This window comes from Eurosta solidaginis, chromosome 5 (assembly GCF_040869045.1).
Source record: "Eurosta solidaginis isolate ZX-2024a chromosome 5, ASM4086904v1, whole genome shotgun sequence".
Lineage (NCBI taxonomy): Eukaryota > Metazoa > Arthropoda > Insecta > Diptera > Tephritidae > Eurosta > Eurosta solidaginis.
Genome location: NC_090323.1, coordinates 19,417,100 through 19,434,492, shown reverse-complemented (window position 1 = coordinate 19,434,492; position 17,393 = coordinate 19,417,100). Strand labels below are relative to the sequence as shown.

The 17,393-nt window shown below is 44.6% G+C and overlaps 2 protein-coding genes across 2 annotated transcripts in view; one reads left to right on the top strand and one right to left on the bottom strand.

Moving 5' to 3' along the window:
- The window catches only part of kug (kugelei), a 175,590-nt gene that overhangs the window by 30,344 nt on the left and 127,853 nt on the right, over positions 1-17,393 (bottom strand). Inside the window, exons 15-16 of the mRNA XM_067792242.1 lie at positions 3,640-4,481; positions 3,234-3,542 (exon numbers count right to left, since the gene is read on the bottom strand). Of these exons, the coding sequence (XP_067648343.1) occupies positions 3,234-3,542; positions 3,640-4,481 (1,151 nt within the window). The remainder of the gene's footprint in view (positions 1-3,233; positions 3,543-3,639; positions 4,482-17,393) is intronic.
- Su(z)12 (Polycomb protein Su(z)12) overlaps positions 1-17,393 on the top strand; it is a 237,556-nt gene that overhangs the window by 92,590 nt on the left and 127,573 nt on the right. The gene's annotated exons all lie outside the window — the stretch shown is intronic.

The following is a 17,393-nucleotide window of genomic DNA, read 5'->3' as shown; positions in this document are numbered from 1 at the left end:
GCGACTAATACGGGATCATTTGGGAACCCTTTCGGCATCATTTCTGGATGGTTTTCGGGATCCGTCCGGGATCCCATCGGGGTAATATCGGGACTATTAGGGGATCATTTGGGGACCTTTCCGGCATCATTTCTGGATAATTTTCGGGATTCGTCCGGCATCTCGTCGGGGTCATTTCGGGACTTTTTCGCGACTAATACGTGATCATTTGTGGCCCCTTTCGGCATCATTTCTGGATGGTTTTCGGGATCCGTCCGGGATTGCGTCGGGGTACTTTCGGGATCATTTGCGTACCTTCGAGAGATAAATTCTTGATGGTTGCCGGGTTCATTACGGGCCTTTTTCGGGGTTATTTTGGGTTCTTTTAGACATCATTCCTGGATGGTCTTCGGCATTCGTCCGGCATCCCGTCGGGGTCATTTCGGGACTTTTTCTCGACTAATACGGGATCATTTGCGGACCCTTTCGGCATCATTTCTGGATGGTTTTCGGAATCCTTTCGGGATCCCGTCAGGGTCATTTCGGGACTTTTTCGGCAACATTTAAGATTGGTTTTCAAGATTCGTCTGGGATCCCGTCGGTAATTTCTGGACTTTTCCGAGACTATTTCGGGATCATTTTGGGACCCTCCCAATATCATTTCTGGATGGATTTCGGGATCTGTCCGGGATGCCGTCAGGGTCATTTTGGGACTATTAGGTGATCATTTGAGGACCTTTCCGGCATCACTTCTGCATGGTTTTCGGTATCTGTTCAGGATCCCGTCGGAATAATTGCGGGACTTTTTCGGGATCATTTGGGGTCCCTTCCGGCATCATTTCTGGATGGTTTTTGGGATTCGTCCGGCATCCCGTCGGGGTCATTTCGGGACTTTTTCTTGACTAATACGGGATCATTTGCGGGCCCTTTCGGCATCATTTCTAGATAGTTGTCGCGATCCATTCGGGATCCCGTCAGGGTCTTTTCGGAACTATTAGGAGATCATTTGAGGACCTTTCCTACATCATTTCTGGATAGTTTTCGGGATCCTTTCGGAGTCCCGTCAGAGTCATTTCGGGACTTTTTCGGGATCATTTTAGGATGGCTTTCAGTATTCGTCCGGGAACCCGTCAGGGTAATTTCTGGGCTTTTCCGAGACTGTTTCGGGATCATTTTGGGACCTTCCCAAGATCATTTCTGGATGGATTTCGGGATCAGTCCGGGATGCCGTCAGGGTCATTTTGGGACTATTAGGTGATCATTTGAGGACCTTTCCGGCATCACTTCTGGATGGTTTTCGGTATCCGTTCAGGATCCCGTCGGATTTTTTGCGGGACTTTTTCGGGATCATTTGGGGTCCCTTCCAAGATCATTTCTGGATAGATTTCGGGATCTGTCCGGGATCCCGTCAGGGTCCTTTCGGGACTTCTTCGGGACTATATCGGGATCATTTCTGGATGGTTTACGGGATCCGTCCAGGATCCCTAAGGGTCATTTCGGACTGTTAGGTGATCATTTGAGGACCTTTCCGGCATCACTTCTGGATGATTTTCGGGATCCCGTCGGATTCATTGCTGGACTTTTTCGGAATCATTTGGGATCCCTTCCGGCATCATTTCTGGATGGTTTTCGGGATTTGTCCGGGATCACGTCGGGGTTATTTCGGGACCTTTTTGGGGCTAATACGGGATCATTTGGGGATCCTCTATGGGTCGTTTCGTGACTTTCTGTTTTATTTCGGGATCATTTGGGGACCCTTCCGGCATAATTTCTTGATGGTTTGCCGGATCCATCAGGGTCATTTCGGGACCATTTTGGGATCATTTGGGGGCCCTTCCGAGATTATTTCTGGATCCGTCCGGGATGCCGTAGGAGCCATTTCGGAATTTTTTGTTACTTTTCGGGGATAGTTTTTGGACCTTTCCGGGATCATTTTGGGATCCTTCCGGTATCATTTCTGTATGGTTTTCGCGATCCGTCGTGGATCCCCTCGGAGCCATTTCGGAACTTTTTCTGGAGTATGTCGGGGTCATTTTGGGACTTTTTCGGGATCATTTGGGGGCTCTTCCGGCATCATTTCTGGATGGTTTTCGGGATCCGTCCGGGATCCCGTCGGGGTCATTTCGGGACTTTTTCTCCACTAATACGGGATCATTTGGGGACCCTTTCGACATCATTTCTGGATAGTTTTCGGGATCCGTCCGGGATCCGGATGGGGTCATTTCGGGATCATTTGGGGTACCTACCGGCATCATTTCTGGATGGTTTTCGGTATCCGTCCGGGATCTCGTCGGAGTCATTTCGGGACCTTTTCGGGGCTAATACGGGATCATTTGGGGATCCTCTATGGGTCGTTTCGTGACTTTTTCTGTTTTATTTCGGGATAATTTGGGGACCCTTCCGGCATAATTTTTTGATGGTTTGCCGGATCCATCAGGGTAATTTCGGGACCATTTTGGGATCATTTGGGGACCCCTCCGAGATCATTTCTGGATCCGTCCGGGATGTCGTAGGAGCCATTTCGGGATTTTTTGTTACTTTTCCGGGATAGTTTTTGGACCCTTCCGGGATCATTTCTGGATCTGTGCGGGATCCCATTTGGGTCATTTCCGGACTATTTCGGGATCATTTTGGGACCCTTCCGGAATCATTTCTGTATGGTTTTCGCGATCCGTCGTGGATCCCCTCGGAACCATTTCGGAACTTTTTCTGGAGTATGTCGGGATAATTTAGGGACCCTTCCTGGATATTTCCTGGGTGGTTTTTGAGATCCGCCCGGGAGCCCGTCATGGTTATTTCGGAACCTTTTCGGGATCATTTTGGAACACCTTCAGGGATCATTTCTGTGTGGTTCTCTGGATACATCTAGAATCATGTCGTTGTCATTTCTGGTTTTTTTGGGACTATTCCGGGAACTTTTGGAGACCCTTTCGGGGCATTTCTGAATGGTTTTCGGGATCCGTCCGCGATAGCGTGGGGGTCATTTCGTAGCTTTTTCTGGATAATTTCGGGAGCATTTGGGATCCTATCAGGTTATCAGCTCATTTAGTTCTTTTTTTTACTCAATTACAAAAATAAAATGCATTAGACAAAAACAAAATTTTAAACAGATAACTTGATAAGCAGGCTAACGCGAATAGCCCATATATTTAAATTTCTCCTTGCGGACGGGGCCACGGGTAAAGGCTAGTTTTTAATAAAGCAAATTTAAGAGATGCAACCTTTTAATAAACGCACTTTAAAACTTGGCTTACCTTCAACAGTATTGTTCCAATCGTTGCATTGACCTTAACCACAAGTTTATACTCCTTAACGGTGAAACGTGGACTATTATCATTTACATCCTCAACTTGAACTTTCAATAGAGTGAAATCCGACTTTCCGCCCTCATCCGACACCCTCACTAATACATCATAGAAAGCGCGTTGCTCACGATCAAATGCCACTTTCGCTATAATCGAACCATTGTTGTTATCGATTTCAAAATATTCTTTCATCTCCTCTGATACCAAATCATATGTGAGCTTTGCAAATCTACCAAAATCAGCATCATATGCTTGCAGCTTTAAAAAAAAAGTTAATTAAATCTTTTAACATTTCAATTAAATAAATGCAAAAACTTAACAATAAACCCAAAAACTAATGAAATATTCAACTTACCGAAACGATTATTTTTCCAGCTGCCTCATTTTCTTTTACACTTGCCTCATAAACCGATTTTAAAAATTTCGGTTCATGATTATTTTCCGGCATGAGTGTAATCTTAACTCTTGCATAGGTCGTATGAACGCCATCACTGACCGAAACATTTAACAAAGTTTGATGATGATCAGTGAAATTTTGCATGTTTTGCAAAGTGATAACACCGTTATTTTCATTGACTGCATACGTTTGTAGCTCATTGCCATCGATAATTCGATATTTAAGATTTTCGTTATCATCATGATCCGGATCGTAAGCCTTAGCATTAATAACGAATTGTCCACGTTGTGCATTCACCGATAAACGACTCGAGAAAGAAGCTTCGGTAAATTTTGGGAAATTATCATTCAAATCTCTAACTTTTATCCAAACATTTGCTCTAGAGTTCAATGAAGGCGTACCATGATCTCTTACAATTAAAATTATATGGTGAAATGTACTTTTTTCGGCATCTAAATTACTTTTCAAATATAGATAACCCTCTGCAATATCTATGTAGAATAGATCCGAAGTATTTTTTCCATCAATACTATCAATAAAATATGATAAAGCACTATTTGCATTTGCATCACAATCGGTTGCATTCACTTTCAATATTTGCGAACCGATAAGTAAATTCTCCGATATGGTAATGTTATAATTATCATGTTCGATTTCTGGATAACAATCATTAGTATCTTCGACAATTATCGATACCGTAACTTCAGCATGAATGCCTGATAAGGAATCGGTTGCACGCACCATAAATTCGTGACTTTGCTTTGTCTCATAATCCAATTCGTTGACGATGTAAATGACGCCTAATGGAAATGAAAAAAGATGGACATAGTTTTGAATAGAAATGACACATATTTTGCAGACGTCGTAGCTGTTTATTGATAAACTATATCAAATAATATTCGACGTGAGCAATTGTTGTGCACTCTATAAAGTGGACTTCAAACAGCCGTGTTGGCTATTACACAGGCCGACAGCATCTCAGACCTAGAAACCGGGATATATATTTTCGAAGGATTTTGATGCGGTGAATCGAAATCTGCTCTATCAGCTCTGGTTTTCGAGATATCCTAACCTAAAAGTGCAAAAAACACCGTTCTTGCCCATATTTGAGTTTGTGTAGCCTTGAAGATGTTTTCTTTCACCAAAATTAAAAGATGGCATCTTTAAACACAAGTCTTCTTCTTTCAAATGGGTTTGCTCAAATATCATTTTTTTCGCTGATATATCGCATTTTGAAAATTTCATGTTTCTAAATTTTCCTACACCTGAAAATCGATTGAGCTAACAGAGACATGATATAGGATAGGATAGGTTAGGTGGTAGCTGCCCTGATAAGGATAGCTCACTTGGACAACACGAAGGTCCGTTGTGATACCACATACACCAAAAATAACGGTGACTTAGATCTAGCTACTTAGAGAATCGTTGGGTAGCAACGATAAAGCTCCGAATGATACCGATCTCAACTTTGGATATATCCTCGGGAGATCCAAGTGAGTCGCGACCGAAGTACTTTCGCCTAGTTCTGGCAAAAGCTGGACAATCAAGCATAAAGTGATTTGGTGATTCCACCTCATCATCCTCCATACAGCTGCAGCAGGATGGAGTTTCCAGTATATTGAGACGTACCGCATGGATACCCATGGGACAGTGCCCTGTCAAAACCCCAATGACCATTGATAGGTGAGCCTTAGTGAACCCAATTATTTCAGCAGACCTCCTGCCATCCACTTTTGGCCAGAAAGATCTTGCTACCCTGCAAGACGTGGTATCCGCCCAACGTTTGCTGAGCTGATTCGAGGCACAGCTATGGAGGAGCAATCCACAGGTGGCCAGCGGGATCCCGAAATCCCTACAGCCATCTTCATCCGGTTCAGTTATACCGATGCGGGCTAAGAGATCCGCTTGACAGTTACCCGGGATATCACTATGGCCCGGGACCCAGATAATCTTAATTGTAAAATAATTCGATGCAATCGCAAGTGAGGTCAGGCACTCCCAGACCACCCTCGATCGCACTGTAGTTGAGCTCAAGGCCTTGATAGCCGCTTGGCTATCAGAGTAGATGTTAAATTCCCTAACCGTGGTAGCACTGGATAGCATTCCATCCACCGCATCCTTTATCGCAGCAATTTCCGCTTGGAATACACTGCAGTGATCAGCCAACTTAAACTTGCGGCTTAAATTTAGCTCTTGACAAAAGACCCCCCGACCAACCTTTCCATCCAGCTTTGACCCATCCGTGAACAAGTTAACCGGTCCCATGCCCCAGATAATTCCTCTTCCCCAATCCTCTCTCTCTGGAATAACTGGGGTGAAGGTTGTATAGGGAGCAGTTATCGGCATACAGTAGTCCGTTCTGTCCGGGATGAAGTCAAAACTGGTAAGAAGGCTAGAGTGTCCGCGGTCAGAAAGTCTATATCCCATATCACGAAGTCTGACCAACGACCTTGCCGCGGCCGCCTTCAGCATGACGTTCAGTGCCAAGGTAGGTGTTGTTCTGAGAGCGCCACTGATACCGATCAGCGCCGTCCGTTGCACTGACACTAACATTTTGGATGTGCTCGCCGTGTCCAGTGCTTTCCACCAGACCAGCACCCCATATAGCAGAATCGGTTTGACCACCATCTCATAAAGCCAGTGTACTATTCTTGGCGAGAGTCCCCATCTCTTTCCGATAGCTCTTCTGCAGCAGTACAAGGCAATGGCGGCCTTCCTGGCCCGATCTTCCACATTGGGTCTCCAGGACAGTTTCTTGTCCAAAACAATCCCCAAATATTTAACCCTATCAGAAAGTACCAACGGTACCCCTCCAATCGAGGGAGTTCTGAAATCGGGCATCTTATATCTCCTTGTGAAAAGGACCAATTCCGTTTTTCCCGGGTTGACCGCCAATCCACATGATTCAGCCCACCTAGCCACAGTATCCAGGTAGCCCTGCAGAACATCGCGTAGGGTGCCCAGAAATTTGCCTCTGACTAGGATAGCGAGGTCATCTGCATAGGCAACCACCCGACAACCATTGGCTTCCAGCTCCACAAGAAGCTCGTTGACTACCACAACCCAGAGGAGAGGAGATAGGACACCCCCCTGTGGCGTGCCCCTGCACACCTTCCTCTTAATTATGGCCCCTCCCCACTCCGCTGCGACAATTCTGCCGCATAGAAGTTTGCTAATAAATTCAACCAGAGCCGCCTCGACTCCTAAACCCACCAGAGCTCTTTCGATTGCCCCCGGTAAGACATTGTTAAAAGCTCCCTCGATGTCTAGAAAGGCACCCAGAGCATACTCTTTGTGTTCTAGGGACCCCTCTATTTGCTTTACAATCGAATGGAGAGCCGTTTCCGTCGATCTGCCCTTGCAGTACGCATGCTGTGAAGCCGACAGTAACCCCCGAGGTATTCTTTCCCGTAGGTACAGGTCAATCAACCGCTCAAACGTCTTAAGAAGAAACGACGAGAGACTGATTGGCCTGAAATCCTTAGGTGATACATGAGAGCTTCTGCCGGCCTTCGGAATGAAAATAACCCTAACAGTGTGCCAAGACTTCGGGATATAGTTAAGCCTGAGGCAGTTAGTATATATGATGGCCAACCAGTGGCAGGAAATCCCCAAAGACCTTTGAAGCTGCGCAGGAATGATTCTATCCGGGCCCGGAGACTTATAGGGCTTGAACGACCCTATAGCCCAGGTTATTTGACTTTCCCGTAAACATGATATAGTCGATTACTAATTTTCTTGAGTTGAGTCTTATTTTTCTTAACATTTTATCTCACACCATAAGTGTGCTAACTCACCACACCCCTACACTATCTAACCCTTGGGTACCAAGTCACACACTAGAAAGAAGGGGTTAGGGCTAATAGAGCAATTCTGAGGCCAGATTTGGATTCAGCGCATCATAAACCTTTGGAAATATATAATCTGGTTTCTGGGTCTGAATGTTGGTTAAATTTTGTCGGCCTGTGTTATTAAGTATCTGCCGTTTTATAAGAGACGCCGCTGACTTCTTGGTTATGGTTGCCTTTTTTAACGAGAAAGGTTAGATTAAGCTGAACGGGCCGCTCCGTTAAGACCTCACATAAAGTGAATTAGACTGCTTAGCTGTCAATTTAAAAATTGACGCGGCTACTACTGCTGCCTGAAAAATGATACAGTGATTTGGCAGCTTGTAGGATCTGTTTATTTCCTGAACGGCACAGCATACAGCAGACCCTACACCTTCCATTACTTTGGAGCCATCGGTGTATACGTGTATCGCCTCGTCCGCTATTTGGGCACCCTTTCGCCAACTATCCACCTAAGCTAGTTGTAGCTATTTGATATAACTACCAATGAGCTATCGGCCAAAAACGCTGCAACTAAATCGAAATACCTACTTAATTTCGGTGATTGAAGGTTCATAACACAACCGATTATCAAGGCCGAGCCACAATAAAATTTTTCATATAGATGCGTACAACGCCATCTTATGCATGTCAGTAACATCCCCACAATCACGCAAGATGTTGCGTTTTTAAATACCTCAGGCTTAGTGTAGCGTTACTTGGAACGCGTTTCACTTTCAATGCAGTCAATGGTATGATATACGTACATGCATATAGACCACACAAGTAGTAGTTCAACATCATATGTGCATGCCAACACACACGACACATATTTGCTTCGCCACATTGACCAACACTCTTATCGAGCAATCACGCTGATCGACATATTCGAACTATATATGTACATATGTACACAAATAGGTCATTATATTATGCTGACTGTTATTTACGTATTACGAATCTATATACTTTTAGTTTGTAAGTATTAGTGTAGATACATATTAGTAATGTCGAAATATTTTGTATAAAAGAAAGTACATTGAAAATAAAGAATAAATCATATTCTAACAGCGAACTAACGTCGATCAATTTTATTTCATTATTATCCTCTTCATGGCGATCCTGCCAGTATGATCACTAGTTAGCAGACAATTTGCTAAACCAGCAAAACTGCTAAACGATCACACCGGATAAAGATCCTGCCCAGTTTTTTTTTTCTAAGTCAAAAAAATGTATTAAATTAATAGCCACAAACTGGTGCCACACAGGCCACACGGATGAAGATATAACTAGTTCATTACTACATCCACAAATATGTTGAACAAGCAAGGCAGGTCAAATCATCTTTCAACAAAAATAAAAACAGCAAAAAAAAGCAGTAAAGAGTGGAATAGAGACCTCTTCATTAGCAATTGAAGTTCATTTCGCTTTGCCCATTCACATGCAAAATTTCGTGAAGCACTGTTATAAACATCTCACTATACAAGAAAATACATGCTAACATATGTATTTTGTGTCCTATTGATTTGTTAAATTGCAGTTTTTTAACTGTGAAAAATGTTAGAACAGATCCAAAGAGTGGGAAAAATAATTTCACTTACAAAGTGTGAAAGCATCCTTAGCCAAAGCAAAAGCCGAATTCTTCTTATGCGTTGCTTGCAACAAAAGTTGGAAGTTCTCTACTTTTCCTTGTCAGATGCACCAGTGTCGCTCGATCCGCCATTCTCCATAAAAATACTTGAAATTTACTCATCATATGAAAAAACTGCCTATGTGACGGGGCTTTAAATGATCGCAAGGCATACACTTTTATAACCGATAACCATACAAACACGAAACTTATTAATTATTGTAGCCTTAGTGTCATCTAAGGTTTCTGTTCATTTCTGAAATATCAGCCTAATGGGTATAGTAGTTTTGTAAATATTCGATGTAATCGAGTTGCGGCTTTTATCCTCGATATAAGCAAAATATAATATGAGTTTTCTCCCTTATATGCAGTTTTTCATTTTCCCTTTCTTTACCTAATGTTTGTTCCAGATATATGAATATTTCGATTCTTGCGCTTCTCGATTTTTCACATCTGACTACAGTAATAGTGATTTTATTATTTTACTAGCAGACCCGGCAGACATTGTTCTGCCCTAAATTTGGTCTATCTGCATACATTTTAATAAGCTTTTTCCGTCTAACTCTGCCCTCCCCCTCTTCACTTTTTCCTAATCCTTTTATTCACTCCACCCTCCGTCTTTTTCGCTTCATCTATCTCTATCTTCGTCTCATTCTATCTCTTTCTCAGTCTCCTTCTCTCTTTTCTCTTCTCTCAAGTTCTTTTCATTCTTCTTCATCCCTTATTGCCAGTCCCAGAGGGTGGTATGTATTTTGTTCCAGTCCCATTCCGAGTCCCAGTCCTACTCCTAGTCCTAGTCCTAATGCCACTCTCAGTCCTTCTCTGGTCTGCTTCCTGGAACAAAGGATCGTAAATACTAATATAGGCAAATTTATATACCAAATTTCAGGCAAATCGAATAGGACGTATGTAAATAGGAATGTGGGTATTATTAATTCATGTCTTAATTTCGGATTCGCATGCATATTTTTGAGTTTTGCTAGGTTCATGCGACTAAATCGAATATCATAATGAAGATACTTTAAAGCTCTCAGCAACAGCTTTCATTTGATATCCATATTACATACACATTCTAGGGGTATCCGGGTCCACGTTTTGGCATATATCTCGAGACCCTAGTCACCCAGCGGCATAAAACTTACTCTGTACTAAAGCACACATCAACAGCTTCAATTTGATACCCATAATGGCCTATATCTCGAGACCCTAGTCACCCAGAGGTATGAAAATTACCCTCTACTAAAGCACTCATCAACAGCTTTCATTTGATATCCATATTCTATAAACACATTCTGGGGGTACCTTGGCCCACGTTTCGGCCTATATCTCGAGACCCTGTGCGTCGACCGGCGCATCAAACACCGGCTACCAACTAACACATTTTAGGCTTTCTTTTTATATATAAGATTAATATATCGAGACATCTAGCGGAGTTTTTACTCTCGCAAAGTCCTCCAAATAGGAATAAGACTTGGCGACTTTTTTTATGGTACATGCATTACAATACCAAGTTTGTTCCAAATATGATCATATATCTATACAAATTATCTGAATTCGATCAATGTGGCATATACCGAGTTTTGCTTGATTGTATTCTATTATCATTGGGCTCTGACCAATTTTCGAATTTTCGCTATAAAATTGGTTCATATACAAGAGAGCATTTTAGAGTTGCTGGTCAGTTACAGCACCTATTATCTCTAGTAACCATGGCGATGAGTGCCGATATTTGTTGACAGATGCCAATGACGAAAATCAATAACAATCTAATCTAATATCTAATATCTAATCTAATATCTAATCTAATATATATTATAAATGGCAAAGTTTGGATGTGAAGATGTTTGGATGTTTGGATGTTTAGATGTTTGGATGTTTGGATGTTTGGATGTTTGTCCAGACGTTTGTCTTTGTGACTCAATCACGCAAGAACGGCTGGACCGATTTGGATGAAATTTTGCACACATATAGCCAATAGTCTAGAAGGATCTACTAGCTATATATTTTTCAAAAGGGGCGTTGCCTCCGCCCCCTAGGAACAGTTATAATTTAATTATTATATTTTTTCGTCTTTGCGACTAAATCACGCCAGAATGGCTACACGGATTTTGATGAAATTTGGGACACAGACAGTAGTCTACTAGCGAAATTTTGTTCGAACATGGAAAGAGGGGTCGGGTCCCGCCATCCGCCCTCCATCAATTGTTTTTATTAGCACGCTTTTATTAGCTTTACCTGTATGTTTCTATGTAACTTTTTATTCGCTCCAATGCGCCTGCTGCCTTATTAACATGGTTTTATAATTAGCTTCACCTTATTTGTAATCTCGTAAGGGTCATATCGAGACCCTTCCGGGATGATTTCTGTATGGTTTTCGGGATCGGTCCGGGATTACGCCGGGGTCATTTGGGGACTTTTTAGGAATCATTTGGGGGCTCTTCCGGCATCATTTCTGGATGGTTTTCGGGATCCGTCCAGGATCTCGTCGGGTCATTTGGGGACTTTTTCGGGATCATTTGGGGGCTCTTCCGGCGTCATTTCTGGATGGTTTTCGGGATCCGTCCGGGATCTCGCCGGGGTCATTTGGGGACTTTTTCGGGATCATTTGGGGGCTCTTCCGGCACCATTTCTGGATGGTTTTCGGGATCCGTCCGGGATCTCGTCGGGGTCATTTGGGGACTTTTTCGGGATCATTTGGGGGCTCTTCCGGCATCATTTCTGGATGGTTTTCGGGATCCGTCCAGGATCTCGTCGGGTCATTTGGGGGCTTTTTCGGGATCATTTGGGGGCTCTTCCGGCATCATTTCTGGATGGTTTTCGGGATCCGTCCGGGATCTCGCCGGGGTCATTTGGGGACTTTTTCGGGATCATTTTGGGGCTCTTCCGGCATCATTTCTGTATTGTTTTCGGGATCCTTCCGGGATCCCGTCGTGGTAATTTCGGGACTTTTTCTCGACTAATACGGGATCATTTGGGGACCCTTTCGACATCATTTCTGGATAGTTTTCGGTATCCGTCCGGGATCCGGACGGGGTCATTTCGGGACTATTTCGGGATCATTTGGGGTACCTACCGGCATATTTCTGGATGGTTTTCGGTCTCCGTCCGGGATCTCGTCGGGGTTATTTGGGGACCTTTTCGGGACATTTGGGGCTCTTCCGGCATCATTTCTGGATGGCTTTCGGGATCCGTCCAGGATGCCGTCGGGGTCATTACGGGACTTTTTCGCGACTAATACGGGATCATTTGGGAACCCTTTCGGCATCATTTCTGGATAGTTGTCGGGATCCCGTCATGGTCATTTCGGGACTATTAGGGGATCATTTGAGGACCTTTCCGGCATCATTTCTGGATAGTTTTCGGAATCCTTTCGGGATCCCGTCAGGGTCATTTCGTGGCTTTTTCGGGATCATTTAAGGATGGATTTCGGGATTTGTCCGAGATGCCGTCAGGGTCATTTTGGGACTATTAGGTGAGCATTTGAAGACCTTTCCGGCATCAATTCCTAATGGTTTTCGGTATCCGTTCAGGATCCCGTCGGAATAATTGCGGGACTTTTTCGGGACCATTGTGGTCCCTTCCGACATCATTTCTGAATGGTTTTTGGGATTCGTCCGGCATCCCGTCGGGGTCATTTCGTGACTTTTTCTCAACTAATACGGGATCATTTGCGGGCCCTTTCGGTATCATTTCTGGATAGTTGTCGGGATCCGTTCGGGATCCCGCCAGGGTCTTTTCGGAACTATTGGGAGATCATTTGAGGACCTTTCCGGCATCATTTCTGGTTAGTTTTCGGGATCCTTTCCGGGTCCCATCAGGGTCATTTCGGGACTTTTTCGGCATCATTTAAGACTGGTTTTCAGGATTCGTCTGGGATCCCGTCAGGGTAATTTCTGGACTTTTCCGAGGCTATTTCGGGATAATTTTGGGACCCTGCCAAGATCATTTCTAGATGGATTTCGGGATCTGTCCGGGATGCCGTCAGGGTAATTTTGGGACTATTAGGTGATCATTTGAAGACCTTTCCGGCATCACTTCTGGATGGTTTTCGGTATCCGTTCAGGATCCCGTCGGAATAATTGCGGGACTTTTTCGGGATCATTTGGTATCCCTTCCCGCATCATTTCTGGATGGTTTTTGGGATTCGTCCGGCATCCCGTCGGGGTCATTTCGGGACTTTTTCTCGACTAATACGGGATCATTTGCGGGCTCTTTCGGCATCATTTCGTGATAGTTGTCGGGATCCGTTCGGGATCCCATCAGGGTCTTTTCGGAACTATTAGGAGATCATTTGAGGACCTTTCCGGCATCATTTCTGGATAGTTTTCGGGATCTTTTCGGGGTCCAGTCAGGGTCATTTCGGGACTTTTTCGGGATCATTTAGAGATGGCTTTCAGGATTCGTCCGGGAACCCGTCAGGGTAATTTCTGAACTTTTCCGAGACTATTTCGGGATAATTTTGGGACCTTTCCAAGATCATTTCTGGATGGATTTCGGGATTTGTCCGGGATCCCGTCGGGGTTATTTCGGGAGCTTTTCGGGGCTAATACGGGATCATTTGGGGATCCTTCCGGAATCATTTCTGTATGGTTTTCGCGATCCGTCGTGGATCCCCTCGGAGCCATTTCGGAACTTTTTCTGGAGTATGTCGGGATAATTTAGTGACCCTTCCTGGATATTTTCTGGATGGTTTTTGAGATCCACCCGTGAGCCCGTCAGGGTCATTTCGGAACCTTTTCGGGATCATTTTGGAACACCTTCAGGGATCATTTCTGTGTGATTCTCTGTATACGTCTAGAATCGTGTCGCTGTCATTTTGAGTTTTTTTGGGACTATTCGGGGAACTTTTGGAGACCCTTTCGGGGCATTTCTGGATGGTTTTCGGGATCCGTCCGCGATAGCGTGGGGGTCATTTCGTTGCTTTTTCTGGATAATTTCGGGATCATTTGGGATCCTATCAGGTTATCAGCTCATTTAGTTCTTTTTTTTTACTCAATTACAAAAATAAAATGCATTAGACAGAAAACAAAATTTTAAACAGATAATAAGCAGGCTAACGCGAATAGCCCATATATTTAAATTTCTCCTTGCGGACGGGGCCGCGGGTAAAGGCTAGTATATATTATAAATGGGAAAGTTTGGATGTTAAGATGTTTGGATGTTTGGATGCTTAGATGTTTGGATGTTTGGATGTTTGTCCAGACGTTTGTCTTTGTGACTCAATAACGCAAGAACGGCTGGACCGATTTGGATGAAATTTTGCACACGTATAGCCAATAGTCTAGAAGGATCTACTAGCTATATATTTTTCAAAAGGGGCGTGGTCCCCGCCCCCTAGGAACAGTTATAATTTAATTATTATATTTTTTCGTCTTTGCGACTGAATCACGCCAGAATGGCTACACGGATTTTGATGAAATTTGGGACACAGACAGTAGTCTACTAGCGGAATTTTTTTCGAACATGGAAAGAGGGGTGGGGGTCCCACGACCCTTCGAGAAATTATTTTTCATAATTTTTACACATTATAACTTTACGTATACTGGCCTTCACCAATATCACAGACTCAAGGGGTCAAATAAGTCGAGGGCTTACAAAGTAAGCAGTGACACCCTCCGCCCGCCCCCCTTTATCACCCCCTCTGGTGTAAAATCCATAAATTGTTATAACTCAATCTAAATTTTCTCCTAAATCAATAGTTTTTGGTATCTGGTACATACAGAACGAGATCTAGACAATTTTGGAGGAACGATCAGTGGTCCTCTCCTCTACTCCCGCCATCCGCCCTCCATCAATTGTTTTTATTAGCACGCTTTTATTAGCTTTACCTGTATGTTTCTATCTAACTTTTTATTCGCTCCAATGCGCCTGCTGCCTTATTAACATGGTTTTATAATTAGCTTCACCTTATTTGTAATCCCGTAAGGGTCATATCGAGACCCTTCCGGGATCATTTCTGGATGGTTTTCGGGATCGGTCCGGGATTACGCCGGGGTAATTTCGGGACTTTTTCGGGACTATTCCGGAATCATTTCGGGACTATTTCGCGATCATTTGGGGACCCTTCCGGCATCATTTCTGGATGGTTTTCGGGATCCGTGCGGGATCTCGTCGGGGTCATATGGGGACTTTTTCGGGATCATTTGAGGGCTCTTCCGGCATCATTTCTGGATGGTTTTCGGGATCCGTCCGGGATATCGTCGGGGTCATTTGGGGACTTTTTCGGGATCATTTGGGGGCTCTTCCGGCATCATTTCTGGATGGTTTTCGGGATCCGTCCGGGATCTCGTCGGGGTCATTTGGGGACTTTTTCGGGATCATTTTGGGGCTCATCCGGCATCATTTCTGGATGGTTTTCGGGATCCGTCCGGGATCCCGTCGGGGTCATTTCGGGACTTTTTCGCGACTAATACGGGATCATTTGGGAACCCTTTCGGCATCATTTCTGGATGGTTTTCGGGATCCGTCCGGGATCCCGTCGGGGTCATTTCGGGACTTTTTCGCGACTAATACGGGATCATTTGGGAACCCTTTCGGCATCATTTCTGGATGGTTTTCGGGATCCGTCCGGGATCCCATTAGGGTAATTTCGGGACTATTAGGAGATCATTTGGGAACCTTTCCGGCATCATTTCTGGATAATTTTCGGGATCCGTCCGGGATGCCGACGAGGTAATTTCGGGACTATTTCGGGATCATTTGGGATACCTACCGGCATCATTTCTGGATGGTTTTTGGGATTCGTCCGGGATCCCGTCGTGGTCCTTTCGGGACTTTTTTCGACTAATACGGGATCACTTGCGGACCCTTTCGGTTGGTTTTCGGGATCCGTCCGGGATCTCGTCGGGGTCATTTGGGGACTTTTTCGGGATCATTTTGGGGCTCATCCGGCATCATTTCTGGATGGTTTTCGGGATCCGTCCGGGATCCCGTCGGGGTCATTTCGGGACTTTTTCGCGGCTAATACGGGATCATTTGGGAACCCTTTCGGCATCATTTCTGGATGGTTTTCGGGATCCGTCCGGGATCCCGTCGGGGTCATTTCGGGACTTTTTCGCGACTAATACGGGATCATTTGGGAACCCTTTCGGCATCATTTCTGGATGGTTTTCGGGATCCGTCCGGGATCCCATTTGGGTAATTTCGGGACTATTAGGGGATCATTTGGGAACCTTTCCGGCATCATTTCTGGATAATTTTCGGGATCCGTCCGGGATGCCGACGAGGTCATTTCGGGACTATTTCGGGATCATTTGGGATACCTACCGGCATCATTTCTGGATGGTTTTTGGGATTCGTCCGGGATCCCGTCGTGGTCCTTTCGGAACTTTTTTCGACTAATACGGGATCATTTGCGGACCCTTTCGGCATCATTTCTGGATAGTTGTCGGGATCCCGTCACGGTCATTTCGGGACTATTAGGGGATCATTTGAGGACCTTTCCGGCATCATTTCTGTATTGTTTTCGGAATCCTTTCGGGATCCCGTCAGGGTCATTTTGGGACTTTTTTGGGGCTAATACGGGATCATTTGGGGATCCTCTAGGGGTCGTTTCGTGACTTTTTCTGTTTTATTTCGGGATCATTTGGGGACCCTTCCGGCATAATTTCTTGATGGTTTGCCGGATCCATCAGGGTCATTTCGGGACCATTTTGGGATCATTTGGGGACCCTTCCGAGATCATTTCTGGATCCGTCCGGGATGCCGTAGGAGCCATTTCGGGATTTTTTGTTACTTTTCCGGGATAGCTTTTGGACCCTTCCGGGATCATTTCTGGATCTGTGGGGGATCCCATCTGGGTCATTGCCGGACTATTTCGGGATCATTTTGGGATCCTTCCGGAATCATTTCTGTATGGTTTTCGCGATCCGTCGTTGATTCCCTCGGAGCCATTTCGGAATCTTTTCTGGAGTATCTCGGGGTCATTTGGGGACTTTTTCGGGATCATTTGGGGCTCTTCCGGCATCATTTCTGGATGGTTTTCGGGATCCGTGCGGGATCTCGTCGGGGTCATTTGGGGACTTTTTCGGGATCATTTGGGGGCTCTTCCGGCATCATTTCTGGATGGTTTTCGGGATCCGTCCGGGATATCGTCGGGGTCATTTGGGGACTTTTTCGGGATCATTTGGGGGCTGTTCCGGCATCATTTCTGGATGGTTTTCGGGATCCGTCCGGGAATCCATCAGGGTAATTTCGGGACTATTAGGGGATCATTTGTGGACCTTTCCGGCATCATTTCTGGATAATTTTCGGTA